Here is a 21,210-nt window from a genome sequence, read left to right on the forward strand (position 1 = left end):
TTATGACACCTTTGTTCACTGTCTGCCATATCTTTTAGGTTGTCCGTGATAATGTGACCTAAATACGGAAATTTGTGCACAAATTCCAGCCGATGATTTCCATTTTGTATAATTGTAATTGGTGGGTTTGTTATGAAACAATTGAAGTTTGTATAATTTCAAGGTGATGCATAAAGATTGAGGATAGCTGTCTCTTGATGGGTCAGAGGTTTACATGTACGTATATACCATAGTATTGCTGTATGGTTGATTTTCTAGCAATTCTTCTCTTCTCTTTAAGAATTCACAGTTGTGTGTTTGGGGAATTCAGCAGTACGTATATATCATGGCTAATTATGATTAAGGTTTGTATGAAAATGATGTTTTGTTCATGAAACTTACCTGTCAGATATATATATAGCTGTATTTTCTGAAGTCCGACAGAATTTAAAAAACTTCCGACACACGCAGTGGTCGGCCAGGTGGTTAGTACCCATTCCCGCCGCTGGGAGGCGGGTATCAGGAACCATTCCCATTTTCTATTCATAATTTTTCTGTCGCCGGTGCTGAAAACACCTGTTTTCAGTACCTCCGTCTTAGGATTTTGGAAACTTCATTGCCGCTAAGTATCCTAATTGTCTTTTGATATATTTACTTGGATTTGTGGCTAGGCATACGCTATCTTAAATTGATTTGAATTTGATTCATTTTTGCATAAGATATCTGAATCTAGTTAGGCTAGTTTCAGAGGGTGTTGTCTGCAAAGATAGGGTGTGGCTACCGAAAGCTTCGGTAGATCCGCACTTGGTATGCACGAGGGGTTTGGGTCTATCTTCTTTGTTGAGATTTGTCATGTAAGGAGTGTGAGACTTTGTCTATTCCGTAAGGAAGACGTATGATTCGTATGTACGCAATTAATCAGTAAACATGTCTAATTCCGTAAGGAAAAAGTATGATTCGTATGTACGCAATTAATCAGTAAACAAAAGTCAGGGTAGTGAACCTGCTAACCTTCCTGTAGACTTTATTTTGCCTAACCCTATAGTATGGCCTACGGGTTATGAATATGTCTGCGAGAGGTGATCGCTCTCCTTCATTGTTGTGAAGGGTGCTACTTCTGTTATTGTTACTCCTAACCCTGTAATGTTGCCTTCGGGCCCTAAAACAGTGTCTGTAGAGGTTATTGCCCTTTTCTCTTATACTCTTTCGATTCGTAACTTAGAATCGAAAGTGCTTGCTTTAGAGAGCAATAGTGAAGTGGCTAAGTGCAGTGATAGTGCCCCTTGTGTAGTGGAGGGTGCGTCAGATCGGCCTTATAACGCCTCTAGGTCTAGACCTCTGTCGGACTCCCAGGACCACAGGGAGAGGGCATGTCGAAAGCCGAAGGAGGGTTACGAGGAACCCCCACCGATCTGGCGTGCCTTCGGCAGTTTCTGATGAAAATCCCCAGACTGCCAAAGTTCGTGCACGTGCACGAATCCTGAAGGATTGCTTCTCGTCCTCCGAGGCGTCCTCCCCGTGCAAGGGTTGGAGCTCTCAGAAGGACTCGCGCCCTCTAAGAAGCTTTAGAGAAGAGGACGCTTCACGTCCTCTCTCTCGTCAGGAGGGAACGTCAGATCCGCCCCATAACGCCTCTAGGCCTGGACCTCTGTCGGACTCCCAGGACTAGGGAGAGGGCATGTCGAAAGCCGAAGGAGGGTTACGGGGAACCCACATCGATCTGGCGTCCCTTCGGTAGGACCTGTTGACGTTTCCCAGGCTGCGCCAGGCTGCGGAAGATCGTGCACGTGCACGAATCTCGAAGGACTCGCGCCCTCTAAATAGAAGCTTTATAGAAGAGGACGCTTCACGTCCCCTCACTCTCTCGTTATGCGTTTCAGTGAGAAGTAAGAAGGCGAACGTCGCCTGATCACGTGTACGTCTTTCCACCGAGAAATATGAAAAAGAAGGCAGTTTCTCTTGCTTGTTTTGACGCCTGTCAGGAGCGTGACGCTTTTCTGCACGCTTCTTTTGACGCTCGGCTTGAACGGGACGCTGGATGGACGCCAGGCGCGCGCCAGTGGACGCTGAGCGTCCTCGCCAGTGGACGCCGAGCGCGCGCCAGGACGCCGAGCGTCCTCGCAAATGGACGCCGAGCGCGCGCCAGCGCACACCAGGTTTGTCTCCTGGCTGAACGTTTCTGTTGAACTCTTCAGACTTCAAGCTCTTGTTTAAGATTTGAGCCTCAAGAATGTGAAGTAAGCAGTGCTTCGGAGGAAGCTTAAAGTGAACAGACAACTTCGTCTTCGAAACCCAGCAAGACCTCGGGTTTCGTGAATTCAAGAGGTCTCTGTCAATATTATATTGCTTTTCGCAAAGGTGGATGGAGTTAAGGAAAGCTCAAGGGAAGATCTTGTTTTCTCTACCGCAGTCAAGACTTTGCGATAAGGCAGTTACGGGTTATGTAAAGGCTCGTCGTCTCGGCGACGTTCAGTAGGATTCTTGCAAAGGCATTCATCAAAAGGACGCTCTTCAGGAAAGCGCAAGACAGGACTTCCTTTGCCATACTGCCTATAAATTTTAAGCTTTAGCAGGCATTAGTTGTGATACGGGAGAGGAAGCTGGTTGGAGAGTTTCTTCCTCTTCCCAGGATAATTTTGCAAGCTTTTTAGCCCATCTGAAAAGGTTTTTCAGATGATAGATTTTGTTAGTTTCTAGTCGGGACTACGCTGCCGAATTGAACATCGTTGTTCTACCTGCCGTAAGCCCTGTCTCTTAACAGGATTCTTGCCCCTTTCTCGTTTGAGACGGGAATCGAAAAAATAAAATGCTCGACTTCCTGGATTACGTTTTGTCAATTCAGTGACTTTCCCCCATTGACAATATACTATCGTTTTGTCAAGTAAGTGGGTATCCCCTCATTGACAAAATATCTCTTTGTCCCGTAAATGGGTTAGTTCTCATTGACAAGCATCTCTTTAACTTGATATTACGTAAGCGAATAAGCTCTTATTGACAAGATTCGGAAGAGCTCTCATTCGTCATTCGCAGACTCGTACAAGAAATAGACTTGTAGACTACGTCAATGAACGCTTATGTCCAATAACATAAGAAGCTTGAGCTGTCTGCTTCGATTCTCTAAGTTTTGTTCATGAAACTTGCCTGTCAGATATGTATGTAGCTGTATTTCCGAATTCAGCTATATATATGCTGCCAGTAAGTATGAACAAACTTTATTGTGATATAATAAAATATTTTGCCTTGCGTTATTTTACTACTGGTTGGTTCAAGTCATACACCCTTGCTGTAGTTACCTCTTCGGATGGCAACCGAGAGGTCTATTGTCTATTATTTTAAGGACATTTAATCGTTACTCCCTGCAGCCTTCCAGGAGTTTCCGATTTATCTTTTACCGTTGTATGGTAGTGTTCTGACGACACAAACGCATCTATATATTTAGCGTTTTCTGTTTCGCTTAAATAAACCAGCTTGAGAGTCTCTTTTTGCTCAAAAAATAACGGACCTATTTCTTCGTAGAATAGGGTAGCTGGCAACCCAGACATAAAGTTAAGAGACGACGTTCGTAAGCTGCTGGCTGCTGCTGTGTCTGACTGTCCAAGTTCCCCAACCGAGCCAGTAACAGATCGTGCGCTGTCATGCGCGGTAGGTTACGTCTCTCTCTCCTGCGGGATTGACTGACTAACCGTATCTCTGTGCTGGCGGTTACGTCTCTCCTGTGGGATTGACTGACTAACTGTATCTCTGTCCTACAATCACGGACTTTAGCCTAAGATTGAGGGGATTTCTTACGTGAATGATAAACGTTGGCATTCGTTTGCCTTACTATGTTCAACAGAGTTATCTCAATCCTTTCGGTGCTCGTTACCGCACGGTATAGAACTACGAGTCTACCGCAACATTGCACGTTTATATGCTCTCCTGCTTAGGCAAAGCGCAGCCTTATAGGGAAGTAAGCATACTCGGGGAGGGAATGGATGAGCTTGCTGGGGACCATTTCCTTCCTGAAGAAGTTTGTTTCCCCGAATAGACTGCAATTCAGACCACAGTTTTTTCCTACCGGGAAACTGAAATATTATTCAAGATCTAGGAATTATTCTGAACATCTCTCAGTGCGTCATGATAGAAAGAAGGTGCCAGACATCTGGATAGTGTTTCAGATGTCCTGGATCTTAATCTGAAAGAAGTAAATGCAATTCGGTCGTCCCTCCAGTCCTCGAAACGAGTTTTTGGAACCAGTGGTCCACATCAACTCTGATATTCCACAGCTCTCTCATATCTTAAGAAGTATCTTCTCTCGGTCCCTGCTCGAGTTTACGAGAAAGAGCCTATTATAACAACAGGCGTAGAATGTAACGATCCTCTAGAGGTTCGTTACAGGATTGCAAAAGTCCGTACGAATCGTCTCGATCGACGGCAGCAACTTTTGACTTCCGAGTGGAATCTTTCTTTAGAAGTATGTTGAGAGTTGTGAAGACTTTAGGGACGCCCTTTCATTCTTCTCTTCGATATGTTGAGGACGAAGAGGCTTCTTCTTCTCTGCTCCCTTTTTCTCGATCCGGGATCGGTACCATTAAACGCCATCCTATGATATTGAACGGGGATGGATGTTTAGTCTCTTTTCCCTTTTTTTTTTCAATCGCTTAGGAAATGTAATGAGGATTTATGACGTCACAGGGAGCGACAATGACGCTGATCGCCCCATGTTGGCCTTCAGGATCCTGGATTCACAGAGGCCACATCCTTCCTAGTTCACTTTCCAAGGACCTTTTCCAAGAGAGTCGGTCTACTCTAACTCGAAAGGTACCTATAACCTCTCCGCTCTGAGTCTGACAACGTTCAGACTATCGAGATGTTGACAGGAATAAGATTACCGTCTTCCATTTCCGTCTGAAGAATGGGATAAGCTGGCAGTCACAACTATTAAAGAATACGCAAATATGTTGTTGACGGCTTTTGGGCTCAGAGATTTGCGTCTGTCAAACAACAAGGCCCTTCACGATCTTTGAGTTCTGTGGAATCTCGAAACTCGCTCACCATCTACTTTTTGTCTCACCTGTTTTCTCGGAGTCAGACACTCGTGCGAGATCAGGCGACATATAGTAGCCCTGAGTTTCTTGTTGACGAAGTCGGTTGCGTTTATACACCCCCGATGATCGTGTAACATGAGACCAGGTTGGACTGTCAGGCATTCTTCCTTCGGGACTGAATCGCCTTTTTGCTCCTTGTTCCTTTCTCCTGGCACCAGAAGCTCGAGTCAGGAGTTGATTCGCTGACGACGTTGGGTTGCGTTGATACACCCCCCAAGGTTTGCTTAGATTGAATCGCCCAGGCAGTCCAGACACTCATCCTTCAGCGAAGAATAGTGCCTTATGGTCTTCAGGGTACAGCCTTGCTGTCCTTGATTCGTCTGACTGGTCAACTGGTCGGTCACCTGACTTTAGTACAGACGGACTGACTGTGCATGTCCAGATCGAAGCTTTCAATATGGAACTTAGACGTAGTCTGAAGTTCTTGATGTCAAAGCATTCGAACCTCTCCTACCTGTTAACTTCTTGCATGTGATCAGGAAGGCCTTCTTCTAACCACCCTAGATACGACAAAGAGGGTTAGTGAGATTTTAAGCCATCGTCACAAGTTTTGGCTTTAGAGAACACAAGGCGGTGTGCTCTCTAAGCCTTTCGTTGTGGCCTAAGAATGGAAACCCGTTTTGTCCTTGGGCCAGGAGCTTGGAAGCAAGGATGGCAAAAGTTAGTGGGCAGGAGCCAGAGAGAGTCCTGTTCCCTGTCAGGTCTCTCAAGTTTTATCTACATAAAACTCAAGAAAGTCGAAGTCATTCGGGCAATCTGCAGTGTTCCGAAAAAGACCAGACTTGCCCATATCGAAGAACACCCTGGCTTTAGTGTTAAGGAGTTCTTTCAAAAATGCTCCTTCATTGTGTTTGCACAAAGATTTGAAATCTTTTTATCTGAATGCTCACGAGGTGAGGGCGCGGCCTCGGAAGCATTTCAACAGAGCATGGCACTCAGCAACATCCTGAGTACCATGTTTTAGCGAAGCAACTCTGTGTTCACTTCACACTCCCTGCGAGATGTGAAGATGGCATATGAGATCTGCTGCTCGCTAGGGCCATACGTGTCTGCAGACACAATCTTGGGGGCAAGAAGTACCACTCATCCTATCCTGTAGAAAATGGTTAGGAAGAGCTCTTAATTTAGTTGTTGAGTCGCCGACAACGGCGACTTCTTAACTCTTAAGCCTTAGTTAACACACCTTAACTTTGGCTAGGTTGGTCAGGTGGTGATATATATATTTATATATATATATATTTTACTTCTTAGCCCTCATGGTATGGTCAATATGGTCTAGTCACATTGTGGTCACGCCCCCGTTGACAGATCATCTGGAGTGCACCAGCTTTATAGGTCTCTACCTCGCTGGCAACTCTAGTAAAGCAGAAGCAGACTTGGGTGACAGTAATCACGAAGTTGGCTATGCTAACAGGTGGAACCAAGATGTAAATCATCTGCATGCATTTGTTTCCCAAAATCCTTCTATTCTGTCCCTTCCCACCTCCAACGGTGGGATTCAGCTATATATATATCTGACAGGTAAGTTTCATGAACAAAATGATATTGTTATGATACAATAAAGTTTGTTCATACTTACCTGGCAGATATATATAATCAAGTACCCACCCACCTCCCCTCAGGGGACAGTGGAAATAAAAATTATGAATAGAAAATGGGAATGGTTCCTGATACCCGCCTCCCAGCGGCGGGAATGGGTACTAACCACCTGGCCGACCACTGCGTGTGTCGGAAGTTTTTTAAATTCTGTCGGACTTCAGAAAATACAGCTATATATATATCTGCCAGGTAAGTATGAACAAACTTTATTGTATCATAACAATATCATTTTCTTTATTAAGCAATTAGATTTTATGCAATATTTTTTGAGGCAATGTGATATCCATTTTTTCTGAATTATTTTTTAAATAAAATTTCAGAGGGAAACACAACAACCTTTATGATATCTCGTACTGTTATAGTGGTTTCATCGGTATAATCCTGACACTTGTTATTAGCTCCTTCGTATCAGTCTGTACAGGTAAGATCATGGCTTTCTGGTTTTTGTCTCTGAACACCATATTTTTAAAGACAACTGTTTACTTTACTCTCCAATGCTGCCAGTAGACTTCATTCAGCGGAGTTTTGGCAAACTTCCCATTTCATTTTAAGTTGACAGTTGATGTCTTGATAGTGTAGGGAAAATAAGGATTCTATGGAAAAATGGGGAATTATAACAGGAAAAAAGAAAATATAAGAATGTGAAGTAGAAAAATATTAGAGCAATGTAACGAAGTATTTATTAAATATTTAACAATATATGAATAATTCAGTAACACAAGAATTGGGCAAGGTGTGTTATGAAAACAAGGCCTCCATCAAGCTTATCTTCACCACCCCACACCATCACAATATTGGTATCATCCTTGAACCTATGGTAAATGGACTGCTAAGTGAGAGAAGAAATAAAAGCAGAGGGAGAGTAAATGGATGTAATATAGGCAGAGTAGTATGTGTAATTTCCCCTTCCTCATCATGTCTGCTTTTATGGTCCAAAGCCAGATTTGTATAGATAATCTTGGATGCAATCATTTGAAGACAGAAATGTATAATTATTATAGTATACTGTACACCATAAAAATTCTTTAATGCAGTGGTGTGATTTAATTAATGCAGAACATTACAGAAAATAAATAGTATTTCATAAGGAAAAACCATGTTTAACATGTTTAGATAGTATTTCATTATATAAAATTTTGGGATATCAGAGATAGTATTTTATTATATAAAATTTATGGATATCAGTACTATTGGTAGGGAACATGGTTTGGGTATTGTTTAATTCTGCTGTATTTTATCACCAGTTGAAGTTATTACAAATTTATCTAATCACACTGCCAAACACAAGGCCCCTGATGGTCTGATACATTATCAGATTTAATGAAAGGTAAACATTACTGTAAAGTAAACAAGCTGTCCAGTACACATTATCGTTTTTTCCATTTCACCATGCAATGCAAAGGACATCTCTCTCTCTCTTTTGCTTTAATTTCCACAACTCTCAACACCTCTCCAGCCTCCCATCTCATGGTTCACATCCAAGTAGGTCTGGGATTTCCAACTTATCTGCTGCCCTCAGACCCCAGCTGACATATCTCGCATACTTTTCTCCCCAGTTTGTGCATAGGTCATATCCAAGTCATTTCTATTTCTTTTTCTTTATTATCTCATCTGCGTAAAGAAATTTTGTAATCTCCCTGATGATGATGTTTGTTTTATCCTGCCATCTGATACTGATGTTCTTCGCAAAGCTTTGTTCTCTTAAAAAAAAAATTTGTTCCGATACGTAATACAAACCATCGGTCCTTTAACAATAGGAAGTAGCTAGTGGCAGCTGGAACGGTCGTAAGCTTCGAACAAGGGGAGAACGGTAGTTAACTGCTTGTCCGATCGTCGCGCGGCAGTGAGGTAAACAAATCACTTTTGCTTTCGGCCGTGGTGTGACAAGACGTGTTCGTCATCGCTCTGCCCGCTACTCGTCGTATGCTTTGGTTTTCATCAGCCCTCTTTCTGGTTTGTTTGTGTGGTGAATGAAATTGTAAGTACAGTACTTTCATTTTTGTTTATTGCATTTAATCATAAACAATGGATGAAGAGATGGAGCTTTCGCTGCGCCCCCCGGTTGCCCGTAGAGTGTGTCCCGGGCTGGAGGGGCGTAAATGCGACGGATTTCGCTCCTTTGTGGATGTGGATCCACATGAACTATATACAAGGTGTCGGGGGCGAGAATGCTCCCGAGCCGAACCATGTGTAACGTGTGTTAATTGGTCCGAGGGCAGGAAGAGACGTAGGCCTACAAAGGAGTCGTCGGAAAGCTCTCCAGCGACTCCTTTGGTAATGGATACCTCGTCTTCCTTCTTGCCCCCTGGTCAGCCCCCACGTTTCACGCCTTCCCCTGCGGGGGGGATAGCGGAGTCCTTCTCCTCACTTGATCCGTCGAGTGTGGAGGAGGGCGCTCGCTACCCGGACGTACAGTTGTACTCGGGGTCTTCCGTCCGCTCTGGGTGGGGTTCGTCTCCCCCCAGGCGCGAGGGAACCCCTCTAATTCACCCGACTGTTGCTTCCACAGGTGTGCCGCCAGTGAAGGACGACCTGGGACAGGTGTGGGAGTCGCTGGGATTGCAGGGAGTGCTGAGCATCCAGGGGCTAATCTAGCGGTTGGCGGGGTCGGCAGTGGTCACACATGGTGTGGTGACCACTACCACTACTACGATCACGACTCCGGCCTATGGCATGCCTCCGCACTTAGTCTACACGCCGCATGTGATGACCGTGACACCGACAGCTGCGATTCAAAGGCCTCTCACTGCCATGTCAAGGAGGACCGTGCCACCGCCACCTGGGTTCTTTGTGCTGCCGACCCCGGACTTCCGCTGCCCTAAAAGCTCTCCCTTAGACTTGCCGCTAGTACCGAGAATGCAGGTAACTGCCGACAAGACGCTTGGCTCCCCTGTTGCTGCTGCCGTACCTGTTGCTGTGCCTGCTGCTCCCGCTGTTCCAGACGCTGACGCTCCTGTTGTTCCTGCTGTTCCTGTGCCTCTTCCTGTTGTTGGTGGTGCTGCTCCAGGCTCAGGTCTTTCTGGACAGGTGCAGTCGGGCCCTGTTGCTTCGGCAACTGCCCCGGCTCCCTCCTGGATGGAAGACCTGACGTCTGTCCTGCGAAGCCTGACGAAGAAGAGGAAGAAGAGGAGGAAGGTGTCTTCGTCGTCTGCTGCCTCCTCTTCCCCTTCGACTTCTAAGGCTACCTCCTCCCCCCCTAAGAAGGCTCCTTCGGGACCTTCTAAGGGCCCGTCTCGCACAGGCGAGTCAGGGGGCTCTTCTGCTGGTCCTCCTGTTCCCTCGGAAACAGGGCCCGTCTCTCTTTCTGCAAAGAAGAAGAAGACGGGGACCAGAGGAGTACCAGCTTCGGCTGGCACTTCCTCGCCTGGTACTAGCGGTTCTGCCGCTAAACCAGGATCTGCCTTGGCTTCTCGTTCGCGAGAAGTACCGAGTGGACGGTCTCCCGCGGGAGACCGTCCAGCCAAAGTCTCGACGCCCGAGTTCGCTCGCCGTCAAGACCGAGGCGCGGAGCAGAAGACTGGCGAGAGTCGTGCAGACGACTCTCGCCAGGCCAGCGGACGCTCTCGCAGCGACCAGCCGGCTGCTCGGGTAGACGTGACGGTCTCCGACCGGCCACGGGCTGAGGTGAGGAAGGGGTCCCCGCGGCCGTCGGTACCAGCCTCGGCTGGTACCAGCGGCTCGACGCGCCGAGAGAACGCTCACCGGTCTCACCGCCACAGTGAGCCTATCAGAAGGATCGCCGCTACCACCTTCTGAGCCCACGTCCCGGCTCGAGTCATTTTGGGGCCCGAAGAGGGAACCCAAGATGATGGTGGGATTGCCGCAATCGGAGCTTGCAGACTCGGTCCTGGACCAAGTGGAGAATCTCGTCTCAGGGCGAGAGGACTCGCTGAAGTCCGGTCGGTCTTCCAAGCTGCTTCCACCTCCTCTACAGCGTCAGAGGCATTTCTATGTCCCATCGGAAGATCCGATACCGCCGAAACAGGTTAACCCGGAGTTAGCGAGGCTGACTCCAGGTGTGTTCCTGCAGCAGCTCCTGTCGGAGAACCTCTGGTTCTCGCAGCAGGAGGCACTCGCCCTGGAATCTACCGCTATGGCAGCATTCCAGGCAGTCTCTTGGTTGGATTTGTGGTCCCTCACAATATCCAAAGTCGCGGCCGGCTCTGGGAGCTCTGCTCTCGAAGATGACCCGTCGTTCAGGAGACTGTGCCAGTCTGGAGGAAGAGCTATCTCTTACCTCGCCCATCAGACTGCTAACCTGTGGGCCAACTTGGTTCTTCGTCGTAGGGACGCAGTCCTTACCCGAGTGACCAACGGGGGCCTGGGCGTGAGGCAGGCACTCGGTCTTCGTAACGGACCCATTAGGAAGTTCCACCGCTCTCTTTCCCGGAGAGAGGTGGTGGACGCTGCGGTGGAAAGGCGGCGCACTAATGACAGTGATCCGCTATGGTTCAGCCAGGCAGTTTTTCCCCTCGAACGGGTTTCTGGGCAATCTCGAGTAACTGCGGCTAAGCCTAAGAGTTTAGCTGGCGCTTCCACGGCTGCTAAGACGGTTGCTCCGCTTAAGCCCCGTGTGAAGGCTCCTGTTGCTTCGACTTCTGCGAAAGGAGGCCGTAACCAGCCCTCTTCCCAGACCTCCTTTCCTTGAGGAGGTGGTGGGAAGAAGTCGATGCGAGGTGGGAAACGCTAGGGACGGCGTTCCCCCTCACCTGCCGCCGGAAGTGGGTGGGTGCCTGGCCAGCCATTGGGCAACTTGGTAGTGCTACGGCGCCGAGACCTGGATAGTAGACGTCCTTCGGGAGGGATATCTACTACCCTTCGAATCTCGGCCCCCCCTCATCTCCAAACCGGTCCATCTACAAATCTATGTCCGGGGATCATCAAAGGACAACGCTCTTCGACAGGAGATCAAGACCATGCTGGCGAAACGAGCTGTAGAAATCGTAGAGGACCAGTCACCGGGCTTTTACAGCCGCCTTTTCCTAGTGGAGAAGGCAACGGGGGGCTGGCGTCCGGTGATAGACCTCTCTCCCCTGAACCGTTTCATTCGCACGACTCGGTTCACGATGGAGTCGGCACGATCCGTGCTCGACTCGATCAGGGGGAACGATTTCATGCTTTCAGTGGACTTGAAGGACGCGTATTTTCAAATACCCATCCATCAGTCCTCCAGAAAGTACCTCCGCTTCATCTTCGACGGGACGGTGTACCAATTCAGGGCACTTTGTTTCGGTCTGTCAACCGCCCCACAGGTGTTCACGCGAGTGTTCACTCTGGTGTCAGCCTGGGCCCATTCGCACGGTATCTCGACGATTGGCTGGTCCTGGCGAGCTCCCGCTCGCAGTTGCTACAGGACAGGGATCGGCTCCTCAAGTTTTGTCACGATCTGGGGATTGTGATAAACTACGAGAAGTCCAATCTCGAACCCAAGCAGAAGATGAAGTACCTGGGTATGCTGATCGACATGGTAGCAGGGCAAGTCTTTCCCGCAGACTTGCGGATCAGCAAATTCAGGGAGGCAGCCGGCTGGTTCCTGTCTCGGCAGGAACAGGCAGCGCAGCAATGGCAAGTCGTGATCGGCCATCTGTCGTCACTCGAGAAGTTAGTCCCTCACGGGCGTCTTCACCTGCAGTCTCTCCAGTGGAGACTAAGGGAGAGTTGGTCTCAGGCAAAGGATCCACCTTACTTCCCCGTGGCTCTCACGGAGAAGGTGAGGCAGGACCTAGCCTGGTGGCTGGACGACAAGAACCTCTTAAGAGGAGTGCCCATCCGCACTCCCCCCCCCGGAGATGCTGCTGTTCAGACGCATCGACCGAGGGATGGGGCGCACACCTGGAGGAGTTGCTGGCTGCAGGTGTGTGGGACCATCACGACAAGCACCTTCACATCAATGTCCTGGAACTCAAGGCGGCGTTCTATGCTCTCCAAGAATTCCAGGACCGCTTGATGGGACACTCAGTGGTGTTGATGTGCGACAACACCACAGTAGTGGCATACGTCAACAAGCAGGGGGGCCTAGTGTCTCTCCCGCTACACCAGTTGACCGTGCAGGTGCACGAGTGGGCCGCGGCTCACTCGATAGAGCTGTCAGCACGCTACATTCCAGGCAAGAGGAATGTAGTAGCGGACAAGCTCAGCCGTCGGGATCAGGTGATAGGAACCGAATGGTCTCTACACCCAGACGTGGCGGAAAGGCTCTTCAACCTGTGGGGGCGACCAGTCGTAGACCTGTTCGCTACCCGGCACAACAGAAAACTGCAGGTTTTCTTTTCAGCCGTGCTGGACCCATGGGCAGCTGCAGAGGACGCTCTCCAACACCCCTGGGACAACCTCTTCGTCTACGCCTTTCCTCCCTTCTGTCTGATTCGGAAAGTGATCAGCTGAGCGCTGACCACCCCGAATCTCAGGATGATCCTGGTGGCTCCCAAGCGACCTCAGGCCGTTTGGTATCCGGACCTGCTGGCTCTCCTTGTGGAAGCACCAAGAGAGCTGTCCCATTGGCACAACCTTCTAGCCCAGCCACACGTTGAACGGTACCACCAAGCAGTCCAGTCCCTTCAACTTCACGGCTGGCTGTTATCCACCATCTCTTGCGAACGAGAGGCTTTTCTCGTAGCGCAGCAACAGAGATGGCTGGACACGTCCGACAGTCCTCTGCAGCTGTGTACCAGGGGAAGTGGGCCGTCTTCTGTGGTTGGTGTCGTAGACGGGGTCTGTCTCCTCTCAGAGCCACTCTTCAGCAGGTAGCGGATTTCCTCGTGTTTCTTCGCCGAGAGAAGCTCCTCTCAGTACCCACAGTCAAGGGATACAGAGCCGCCCTGGCTCTGGTCCTAAAACTGAGGGGACTGGATATCTCGAACTCGTTCGAGATTTCCTTGCTTATGAGGAGCTTCGAAAGGTCTTGCCCACCCAGGGAACTCAGGCCCCCTGCGTGGGATGTGACTCTCGTCCTTAGGAGTTTAACTCGAAGACCCTTCGAGCCACTCCGAGAGTCGTCAGACAGGGATCTGACCCTCAAGACCCTCTTCTTGCTGGCCCTGGCATCGGCGAAGAGAGTAGGGGAACTTCAAGGTCTATCTTTCGATGTTAAACACACCAGGGGATGGGGATCTGTGACGCTCGATTTCGTCCCGAACTTCGTAGCTAAGACTCAGAATCCGTCGATCTCTGACGACAGTTTCGATTCTTTCACGATCCCCTCCCTATTGGACTTCACCGATAATGATGCGGATGAGATGCTGCTTTGTCCTGTGAGGGCGCTACGGCGCTATCTGAAGAGAACTTGACACCTCAGGCCTGAGTGTCGACGACTCTTCGTTAGCACTGGGGTTACCAAGAAAGAAGTATCCAAGAACACGCTTTCTTTCTGGCTACGTGAGGTGATCAGGAGAGCGTACGAGGCTGATGGTAGTGACGACATCCCTACGCTCCGACCAAGAGCCCACAAAGTCAGAGGTATTGGACCCTCCTTAGCGTTCCGTAAGAACTTCTCCGTGGCGCAGGTCCTGAAGGCAGGTGTCTGGGCCAACCAGACCACCTTCACGTCCTTCTACCTTCGGGATATTGCCCACAAGTCCTTGGATACTTTTTCCTTGGGACCTGTGGTGGCTGCTCAACACGTTGTGTAAGCTTACCCAGCACCCGAGCAGGCAGAACAGCATCGATTCCTGGTATGACTGGGAGAATGAATGTGCGAATGAGAGTGTGACTGGCTTCTCTTCCCCATCTTTCTCTATCTCTACCTGTGGGCAGAGGGATACGGTCGTCACCATGCTGGAAAGGAGTCCGATGCAGGTAAGCTACTCGACCGAGCTCCATCCTATCCCTTTCACTAGGGATAGGAGCGTATATCCACCACTTTCTCCTACAAGGGGGAGGAAGTGGATGCCTACATGAGACAAACCCATGACTTTATATTTGCTCCTGTACAGGAACAAGTTCTTACAATGCTGGTACGAAGAGATACGCTTGCCTCTCTTAGTACTCGGCCCAGAGGTCTGACCATTGATCCTGCGGTGCACACCCCGATCAATCGGACAGAGGCTTGGATCCCTCCCTCGCTCTTACGACTAGGGAGGCACTCTAGGGATGGACGAACACCAGTCTGTTCATTCAAAGACTCAGATTCCTCCCACCAAGAAGTGAGTCTTCCTATTGTTAAAGGACCGATGGTTTGTATTACGTATCGGAACAAATGACTATTTGTCGAAAATTGCATTTTTCCTAACTATACAAACCTGAGGTCCTTTACATATAGTCCCTCCTCATGCCACCCCTCACTCTGCGTATTTTGCATGGGCCAAAAGCAAAAGTGATTTGTTTACACGATCGGACAAGCAGTTAACTACCGTTTTCCCCTTGTTCGAAGCTTACGACCGTTCCAGCTGCTGCTAGCTACTTCCTATTGTTAAAGGACCTCAGGTTTGTATAGTTAGGAAAAATGCAATTTTCGACAAATTGTCATATTTCTGGGTTCGACCTGTGTCGGCCGGTGAAAAATCCCTGTAGCTCATTTTTCAAGTATAAATAAACTCTAGATATACCAGAGAAAAAGCTAGCATGGTATATGCTGAAGTTACAACCCTCAGCGCGATCACCCCCAAGGGTGTCGGTATAAGTAAAGGGGCGTTGTGGAAACCACAATACACAGGGCCTTCGCCACTTAAAAGATTCCTTCCCAAAATCCCCTTCCGCGGTGGGAGTTGTCACAACGAAACCCACCGCCAACTCCTCTCGCCACTACTACTAATACCCATGCGCTCTTCCTCTCATTCCTGTACTAGAGATTGAGTGTGGTACACGCATTTCGCTGCTCCAGGATTTTTCCCCTTAATTGGTTAATTATGGCATCGCAAGGTTCTTCTGCTTCTAAGTTGAGTACCCCAATTTGGTTTTTCATATAGCATTTAGTTGAAAATGTAATATTTTACTGCCTCGGCACCTCAAGATATGTTGTGGGTGTCGCCGGCTGAGCGGCCATTTTGGGTAGTCGGTGCAGCACGAGGTGATTTCATACACCAATCTATCGAAGAATAATTAGGTTATAGACGTTATTTGACCATTAATTAAGGGACTGGCGTTCGTCCCAGCAGTGAATTCGTTCACTTAATAAGGAATAGTTGACTAATGATAAGTTAGCCTAGCGTACACTTTAGTAAAGTTCGCCATGAGTTCGCGTAAGGGACGAGTGTCAGCCCTTATTATTATATACATTATATAGTTTATTATGTGTTATTTTGTACATAACCTAATTCTAGAGGCGGTTGAGTTGCCCCTATCCTTTCCTTAGAACCAACCTAGCCTAGGCTAGGCTTGGCTGGTAGCCTATGAGTTCCTTCCTAACACCCCGTTTATTATGGGACTTACCTTCTTGCCGGTCTGGACTGATAAGTTAGTCTAGTAGGTTTAGTAGAGTTCATCCCGCCCTGCCGGTCTAGGTCGAAAAATTCTTCCTAGTAGGTCTGGTCGAGGATTATCGTCCTTCTTATTTGGCAAAGGAGGCTATTGGTCTACCTTGTCTAGTACGGTGGTAGCCTTGTACACTGTTGGCATCCCCAAGCAGGGATATCATTCTATTTCCTTACCTAATTCTCGGGCAACTTTTCCATAAACCTCTTTTTGTGTATTGTATGAACCCAAATGTATGGCTGGTCGGTTAAGCCTGGCCTACCTGGCATAGCCTCTTGATCAGGTGTGACCACTACCAATCGCGACGAGCCACGGCCAGTCTGCGAATCTCCTAGGAGAAGTAGGCTATATAGCCTAGATTGGTTCCACCTCTGTTCGAGTGGGAACCAGGCGTTCACGACCGGCCATGCATACTATCCCTTTCCCCCCTCCCCCTCCTCCTACAAGGTGGGGAGGGAGGGAGGGAGAGTTACCTTATGTAGACTTGACCCATTACGCTCCATGTACAGCTCCGGCGACCCAGTGGTCTACCACCACAACAGTCTTTCGGGAACGCCGAATGTTGTGTGAAAGTAACTTCGGTATGAAACGTCTCGTTCTCTGTATCTCCACCGCTTCGGTAAGAGTGGAGGTAGGGGATGAAACAATCCTCCTACTATATAGCTAACGGCCCCCTCCGGTCTATAGCTTCACCCCTCCGTTCCTTCTGGCATAGGCAGGGGACAAGGAACCGACACGTTTCCTAGACGGAGTTCCGGCGATAGTACTACTTACAGCTCCGGTCTCGTAAGGGACCGATGGTTTGAAGAACTTCACTCTCGCTGTCCAATAACTAAATCTAGTATGGCCAAATCTCAATTTCATTCCTTTTTTAGCTCCGGCATAGAAGGAGAATAACATGTTTGTCTACGGTATCTGTAGCCATCTGTCTCCGCCATATACGCTGAACAAAGATAATTATAGGAGGTAGTAGGATTCGTCCTATCCTTCCGGCATAAGCGGATGGCAGGTTTTACAATAACGAACCAAACATTCTCCAGGGATAGGAATGAGATTAGACCATACGTATTAAAGTGTTTTTATTCTATGTAGGCTTTTATCAGGTATAGATTTAAGCTTAACTACTAGAATAAGGTGCATGTACTCTTCGGAGTTATCCCCGTCTCGAAGCTCGAGACTCGTGTACACTTTCTATTACAGATGGTCTGTTTTCAGTCGGAGGGTTGCCACGCTTCGCTGGGCAACTCGTACGGCCACGTAGTTTGTCGCTCGCATGCTAACTGCGCGGTTCCCTTCGACAACTACGTGGTCTGGCATCCGGACGCCTGCACCGTTTGTTACGACATGGTGCTAACCTTGTCTGAAGAGCAGGTATGTAACACTTAAATAAAAGATGTTATACGATTTACTTACGATTATGCATTACATTATAACCAAAAGGTGTTATATGCTTGACATATGTTTATACTAAAATTATATATTTAATATAATTCTTCCTTCCAGGTGAAACTCTAACCCGAGTTTTCTCTTACAGGCGGATCCGGCTACCCGCCACGAAGCGAGGGTAGCTCTCCGAAAGTGGGTCGCAGGTTCGGCAAAAACGCGCCCAAAGGACAGCCATACGTGCTGGATGCTAGGTTGTGCTCCCTGCTTTTTTCGGGAGCCACAGCAACAACGGCCGTGCCAGCGGAAGTCGCCGAACCACTCATCGAAGCCATTCGAGGAGCGACGATGCCAGGGCCTGAGGACCAGGAGGACCTTATGGAGGTTTTGGCAGCGATGAACATTCATACCGAACCCATGGCCACGGACGATCAGGTAGGTGGGGAGGTAAGTGAGCAGTCTCTCATATTTAGCCCTACTCCTTCCTCTTCTTCCTTCAGGGGCTTCTCAGAGCCCTCTCCTAATCTATCAGGAGTGCTTTCTGTCGCCCTGAAAGTCAAGTCTGTGAGACCTAAGACTCTAAAGAAGGTCTCCAAACCAGCTCTGTCAGCGGCAAAGGAGTTGTCCTCGGCCCCCCAACCGTCGACATCCTCCGGCCCATCGTCTGCTGCCATGAACCCTTCCTCTGCTACGGGGGCAGGATTAACTCCTGATCATATGGCGGCGGAGCACAGGTTTGATCCTGAAGCCTTCACTAGCCTTCTCCTGGAGAAAGTTAGTGGAGTTATAGACCAGAGGCTAGAGGCTGCACATCTCTCCTCAGCACCGGACCCCTCCGGCCAGGCTTTCTTGTCACTGACGGAAAGGATTAGACCGCTGGAGGAGATGCTTTTCGGACTTCTCCACTCCGGAGCTCCGGCCTTGTCTATGGTAATGCCGGACGCATCTAAACTTCCCGCATTTGATAAGGAGAACCTGTGGAGACAGGCTCTGCATGCTCCGTTCTCCAACGGAAAGTTGACAATCGAAGGATGCGGGACCCGGCCTATCAAAGACTTTGAGTTCTTCCCACCCGGGCTTCAATTTCCCTTCCCTGGTTTCGTGAGGCTAGCGAAACATGCGCTTGCTAGGGTCGATAAGGTCCCTAAGGAAACGGTTATCTTTCCTAGGGAACAGGCCCAAGCGACGTGGGTTCGATCCCTCACTGATTGGGGCTGCGTCAACACTTAAGTTGACGCCCCACAAGGGAAAATACTCAATTTTCGTGACCCCAGATGGTGTTCCGTCACCTTGTACCTCCAAGGTGGAGGAGCTAACATTACAAGCAGCAACAGAGGACAAGCCGTTGCCAATACTCAGAGAGACAGAGGCTACCTCCCTCTTGCTACCTACCGGAGCAGACTTTTGGATGGACGCTCCGGCCACATTTACCGCTGGTAAGCTAGACCCGGATTGCGCCTCCAACCTTTTCTCTGAAAGGCTGCCGAGAATTCCGGATCACTTGGTGAAGACGGAGTTCGAGGCTAGGATCAGATTATCCAGATCCATCAACTCCGTCACAGCGGCGAGCAAGTAGCCTCCACATATGAAGAGGAGCAAGTCTTCAGAGTCCTGACGATTTCAAGCGGATCTATACGACTTTGCTATAGCCAGAAGGGCTTGTAGAAAGCACTTTCTGGCTGGGGCTTCCATCAAACATGAGCCCAATAGATAGATTAAGTCATCAATCTGGGGATATAACCTCTTTCCTAAGGAAGAGGTTAACAACATCCTACATGAAGCCTCCAGGGCTAACCAGAGCCTAAGAGTTCGATGGGGTCTCCCCTTCAAATGTCAGTTTGAAGGATCCACTCAGCAGGGTAAGACCAAAAAGAAGGCAAGATGGTATAACCCATACCAGACAGCCCGACCGCAAACTTTTATGCAGGCGGTACCGGTGTCACAGGTGGGGAAGCCTTCTACTTTTAAGGCTCCTCCCCAACAGTTTGTGCTAGTGCAAACCCCCACACCTCCTCAACCCTCTACTTCCACGGCAATGGTACCATCCCTGGCCTTCAACCCAACCTATGAAGCGAAAGATCTCTTTCGCTCATACAACAGGCATGGCGGAAGTAGCCGAGCCAGGGGCGGCTCACGGTTATGTACCGGTTCCAGAGGCAGGGGCTTCAGGGGAAGTAGAGGCACCAGACCTGCTGCCAACCCGTGAGAGATCTCAGGTAGGAGGGAGGCTATACCTATTCCGGGACCGTTGGACCTTCAGTCCATGGGCCCACAGTATAGTCTCGAAAGGCCTAGGCTGGAAATGGGAGAAGGACCCTCCTCATCCAGTCAGTTTCTACCAGAAACCCATGGCGGACCTTTTGGACTACACCAAATATCTCTTCCAAAAGAGAGCCATAAGGAAGGTGAAGAACCTGAGATTCCTGGGACGGTTGTTCAGTGTCCCAAAGAAGGACTCGGACAAGAGAAGAGTGATACTAGACTTGTCACGTCTCAACTCTTACATTCACTGCGACAAGTTCCACATGCTGACGATCTCGCAGGTACGGACCTTACTTCCCCGTGGGGCCGTCACCACCTCTATAGATCTTACAGACGCATACTATCACGTTCCAATAGCCAGGAACTTCTCCCCATACCTGGGATTCAAACTAGGCAAACAAGCCTACTCATTCAGGGTCATGCCTTTCGGACTCAACATTGCACTCAGGGTATTCACCAAACTAGGAGAAATGATAGTTCAGGAACTGAGAAAGAAATTATGCTGGTAGCCTACTTGGACGACTGGCTGATTTGGGCAACCAGTGTGGCAGAGTGCCACGAATCAACCGCCAAGGTACTAGAATTTCTGGAATTCCTAGGCTTCCAAGTAAAGAGAGTCCAATCCAGGTTAACCCCGGCTTCCAAATTCCAATGGCTGGGAATTCAGTGGGACCTGAACAAACACAAGCTATCTCTCCCGCCCAAAAAGGCCAAAGAAATAGCAAAGGCTACAAAGTACTTTCTAAAGAACAACGAGCTTCTCGGCGAGCCCAAGAAAGGATTCTGGTCTCGCTTCAGTTCGCATCTGTCGCAGACGTCCTGCTAAAAGCCAGGCTGAAAGACATCAATCAAGTCTGGAGGTCAAGAGCCAACAACAAACTCAGGGACAAGGTTTTGGTTATCCCTCCAATTCTAAAAAAGAGGCTCCGGCCTTGGACGGAATGCCAGAACCTGTCCAAATCAGTACCTCTGCAGTTCCCTCCGCCATCACTAACCATCCACACAGACGCTTCTCTGAGCGGTTGGGGAGGGTACTCGCCACACAAAAAGTTCAAGGAACATGGTCAGAGGCATTCCGCCAGTTCCATATCAATATCCTGGAGGCAATGGTAGCCTTCTTGACCCTGATACGCCTGTCTCCGGCCAAAAAGATTCACATAAGGATAGTTTCGGACAGTCTCATAGTGGTACACTGCATAAACAGAAGAGGCTCCAGGTCCAACAAATTGAACCATGTGTTAATAGCAATATTCTTGTTGGCGGAAAGGAATCAATGGCATCTGTCAGCAGTTCAGCAGTGAGGAATGTGATAGCGGACTCCCTATCCAGGACAACTCCTCTGGAATCAGAATGGTCTCTAGACAGCAAATCCTTCAATTGGATTGCAAATCAGATTCCGGACCTCCAAGTGGACCTATTTGCCACGGAAGCCAATCACAAACTTCCTTGTTATGTGGCTCCCAACCTGGACAGTCGAGCTTTTGCAACCGAT

At 48.9% G+C, this 21,210-nt stretch overlaps 1 protein-coding gene across 2 annotated transcripts in view; it reads left to right on the forward strand.

Annotated features, from left to right (window-relative positions):
• Positions 1–21,210, forward strand: part of LOC135221820 (sodium-coupled monocarboxylate transporter 1-like) — a 236,468-nt gene that overhangs the window by 163,475 nt on the left and 51,783 nt on the right. For both annotated transcript variants that reach the window (XM_064259717.1, XM_064259718.1), the window contains exon 11: positions 6,986–7,086. In XM_064259717.1, the coding sequence (XP_064115787.1) occupies positions 6,986–7,086 (101 nt within the window). The remainder of the gene's footprint in view (positions 1–6,985; positions 7,087–21,210) is intronic.

The sequence above is a fragment of the Macrobrachium nipponense genome, chromosome 3, assembly GCF_015104395.2.
Source record: "Macrobrachium nipponense isolate FS-2020 chromosome 3, ASM1510439v2, whole genome shotgun sequence".
Taxonomy (NCBI): Eukaryota; Metazoa; Arthropoda; class Malacostraca; order Decapoda; family Palaemonidae; genus Macrobrachium; species Macrobrachium nipponense.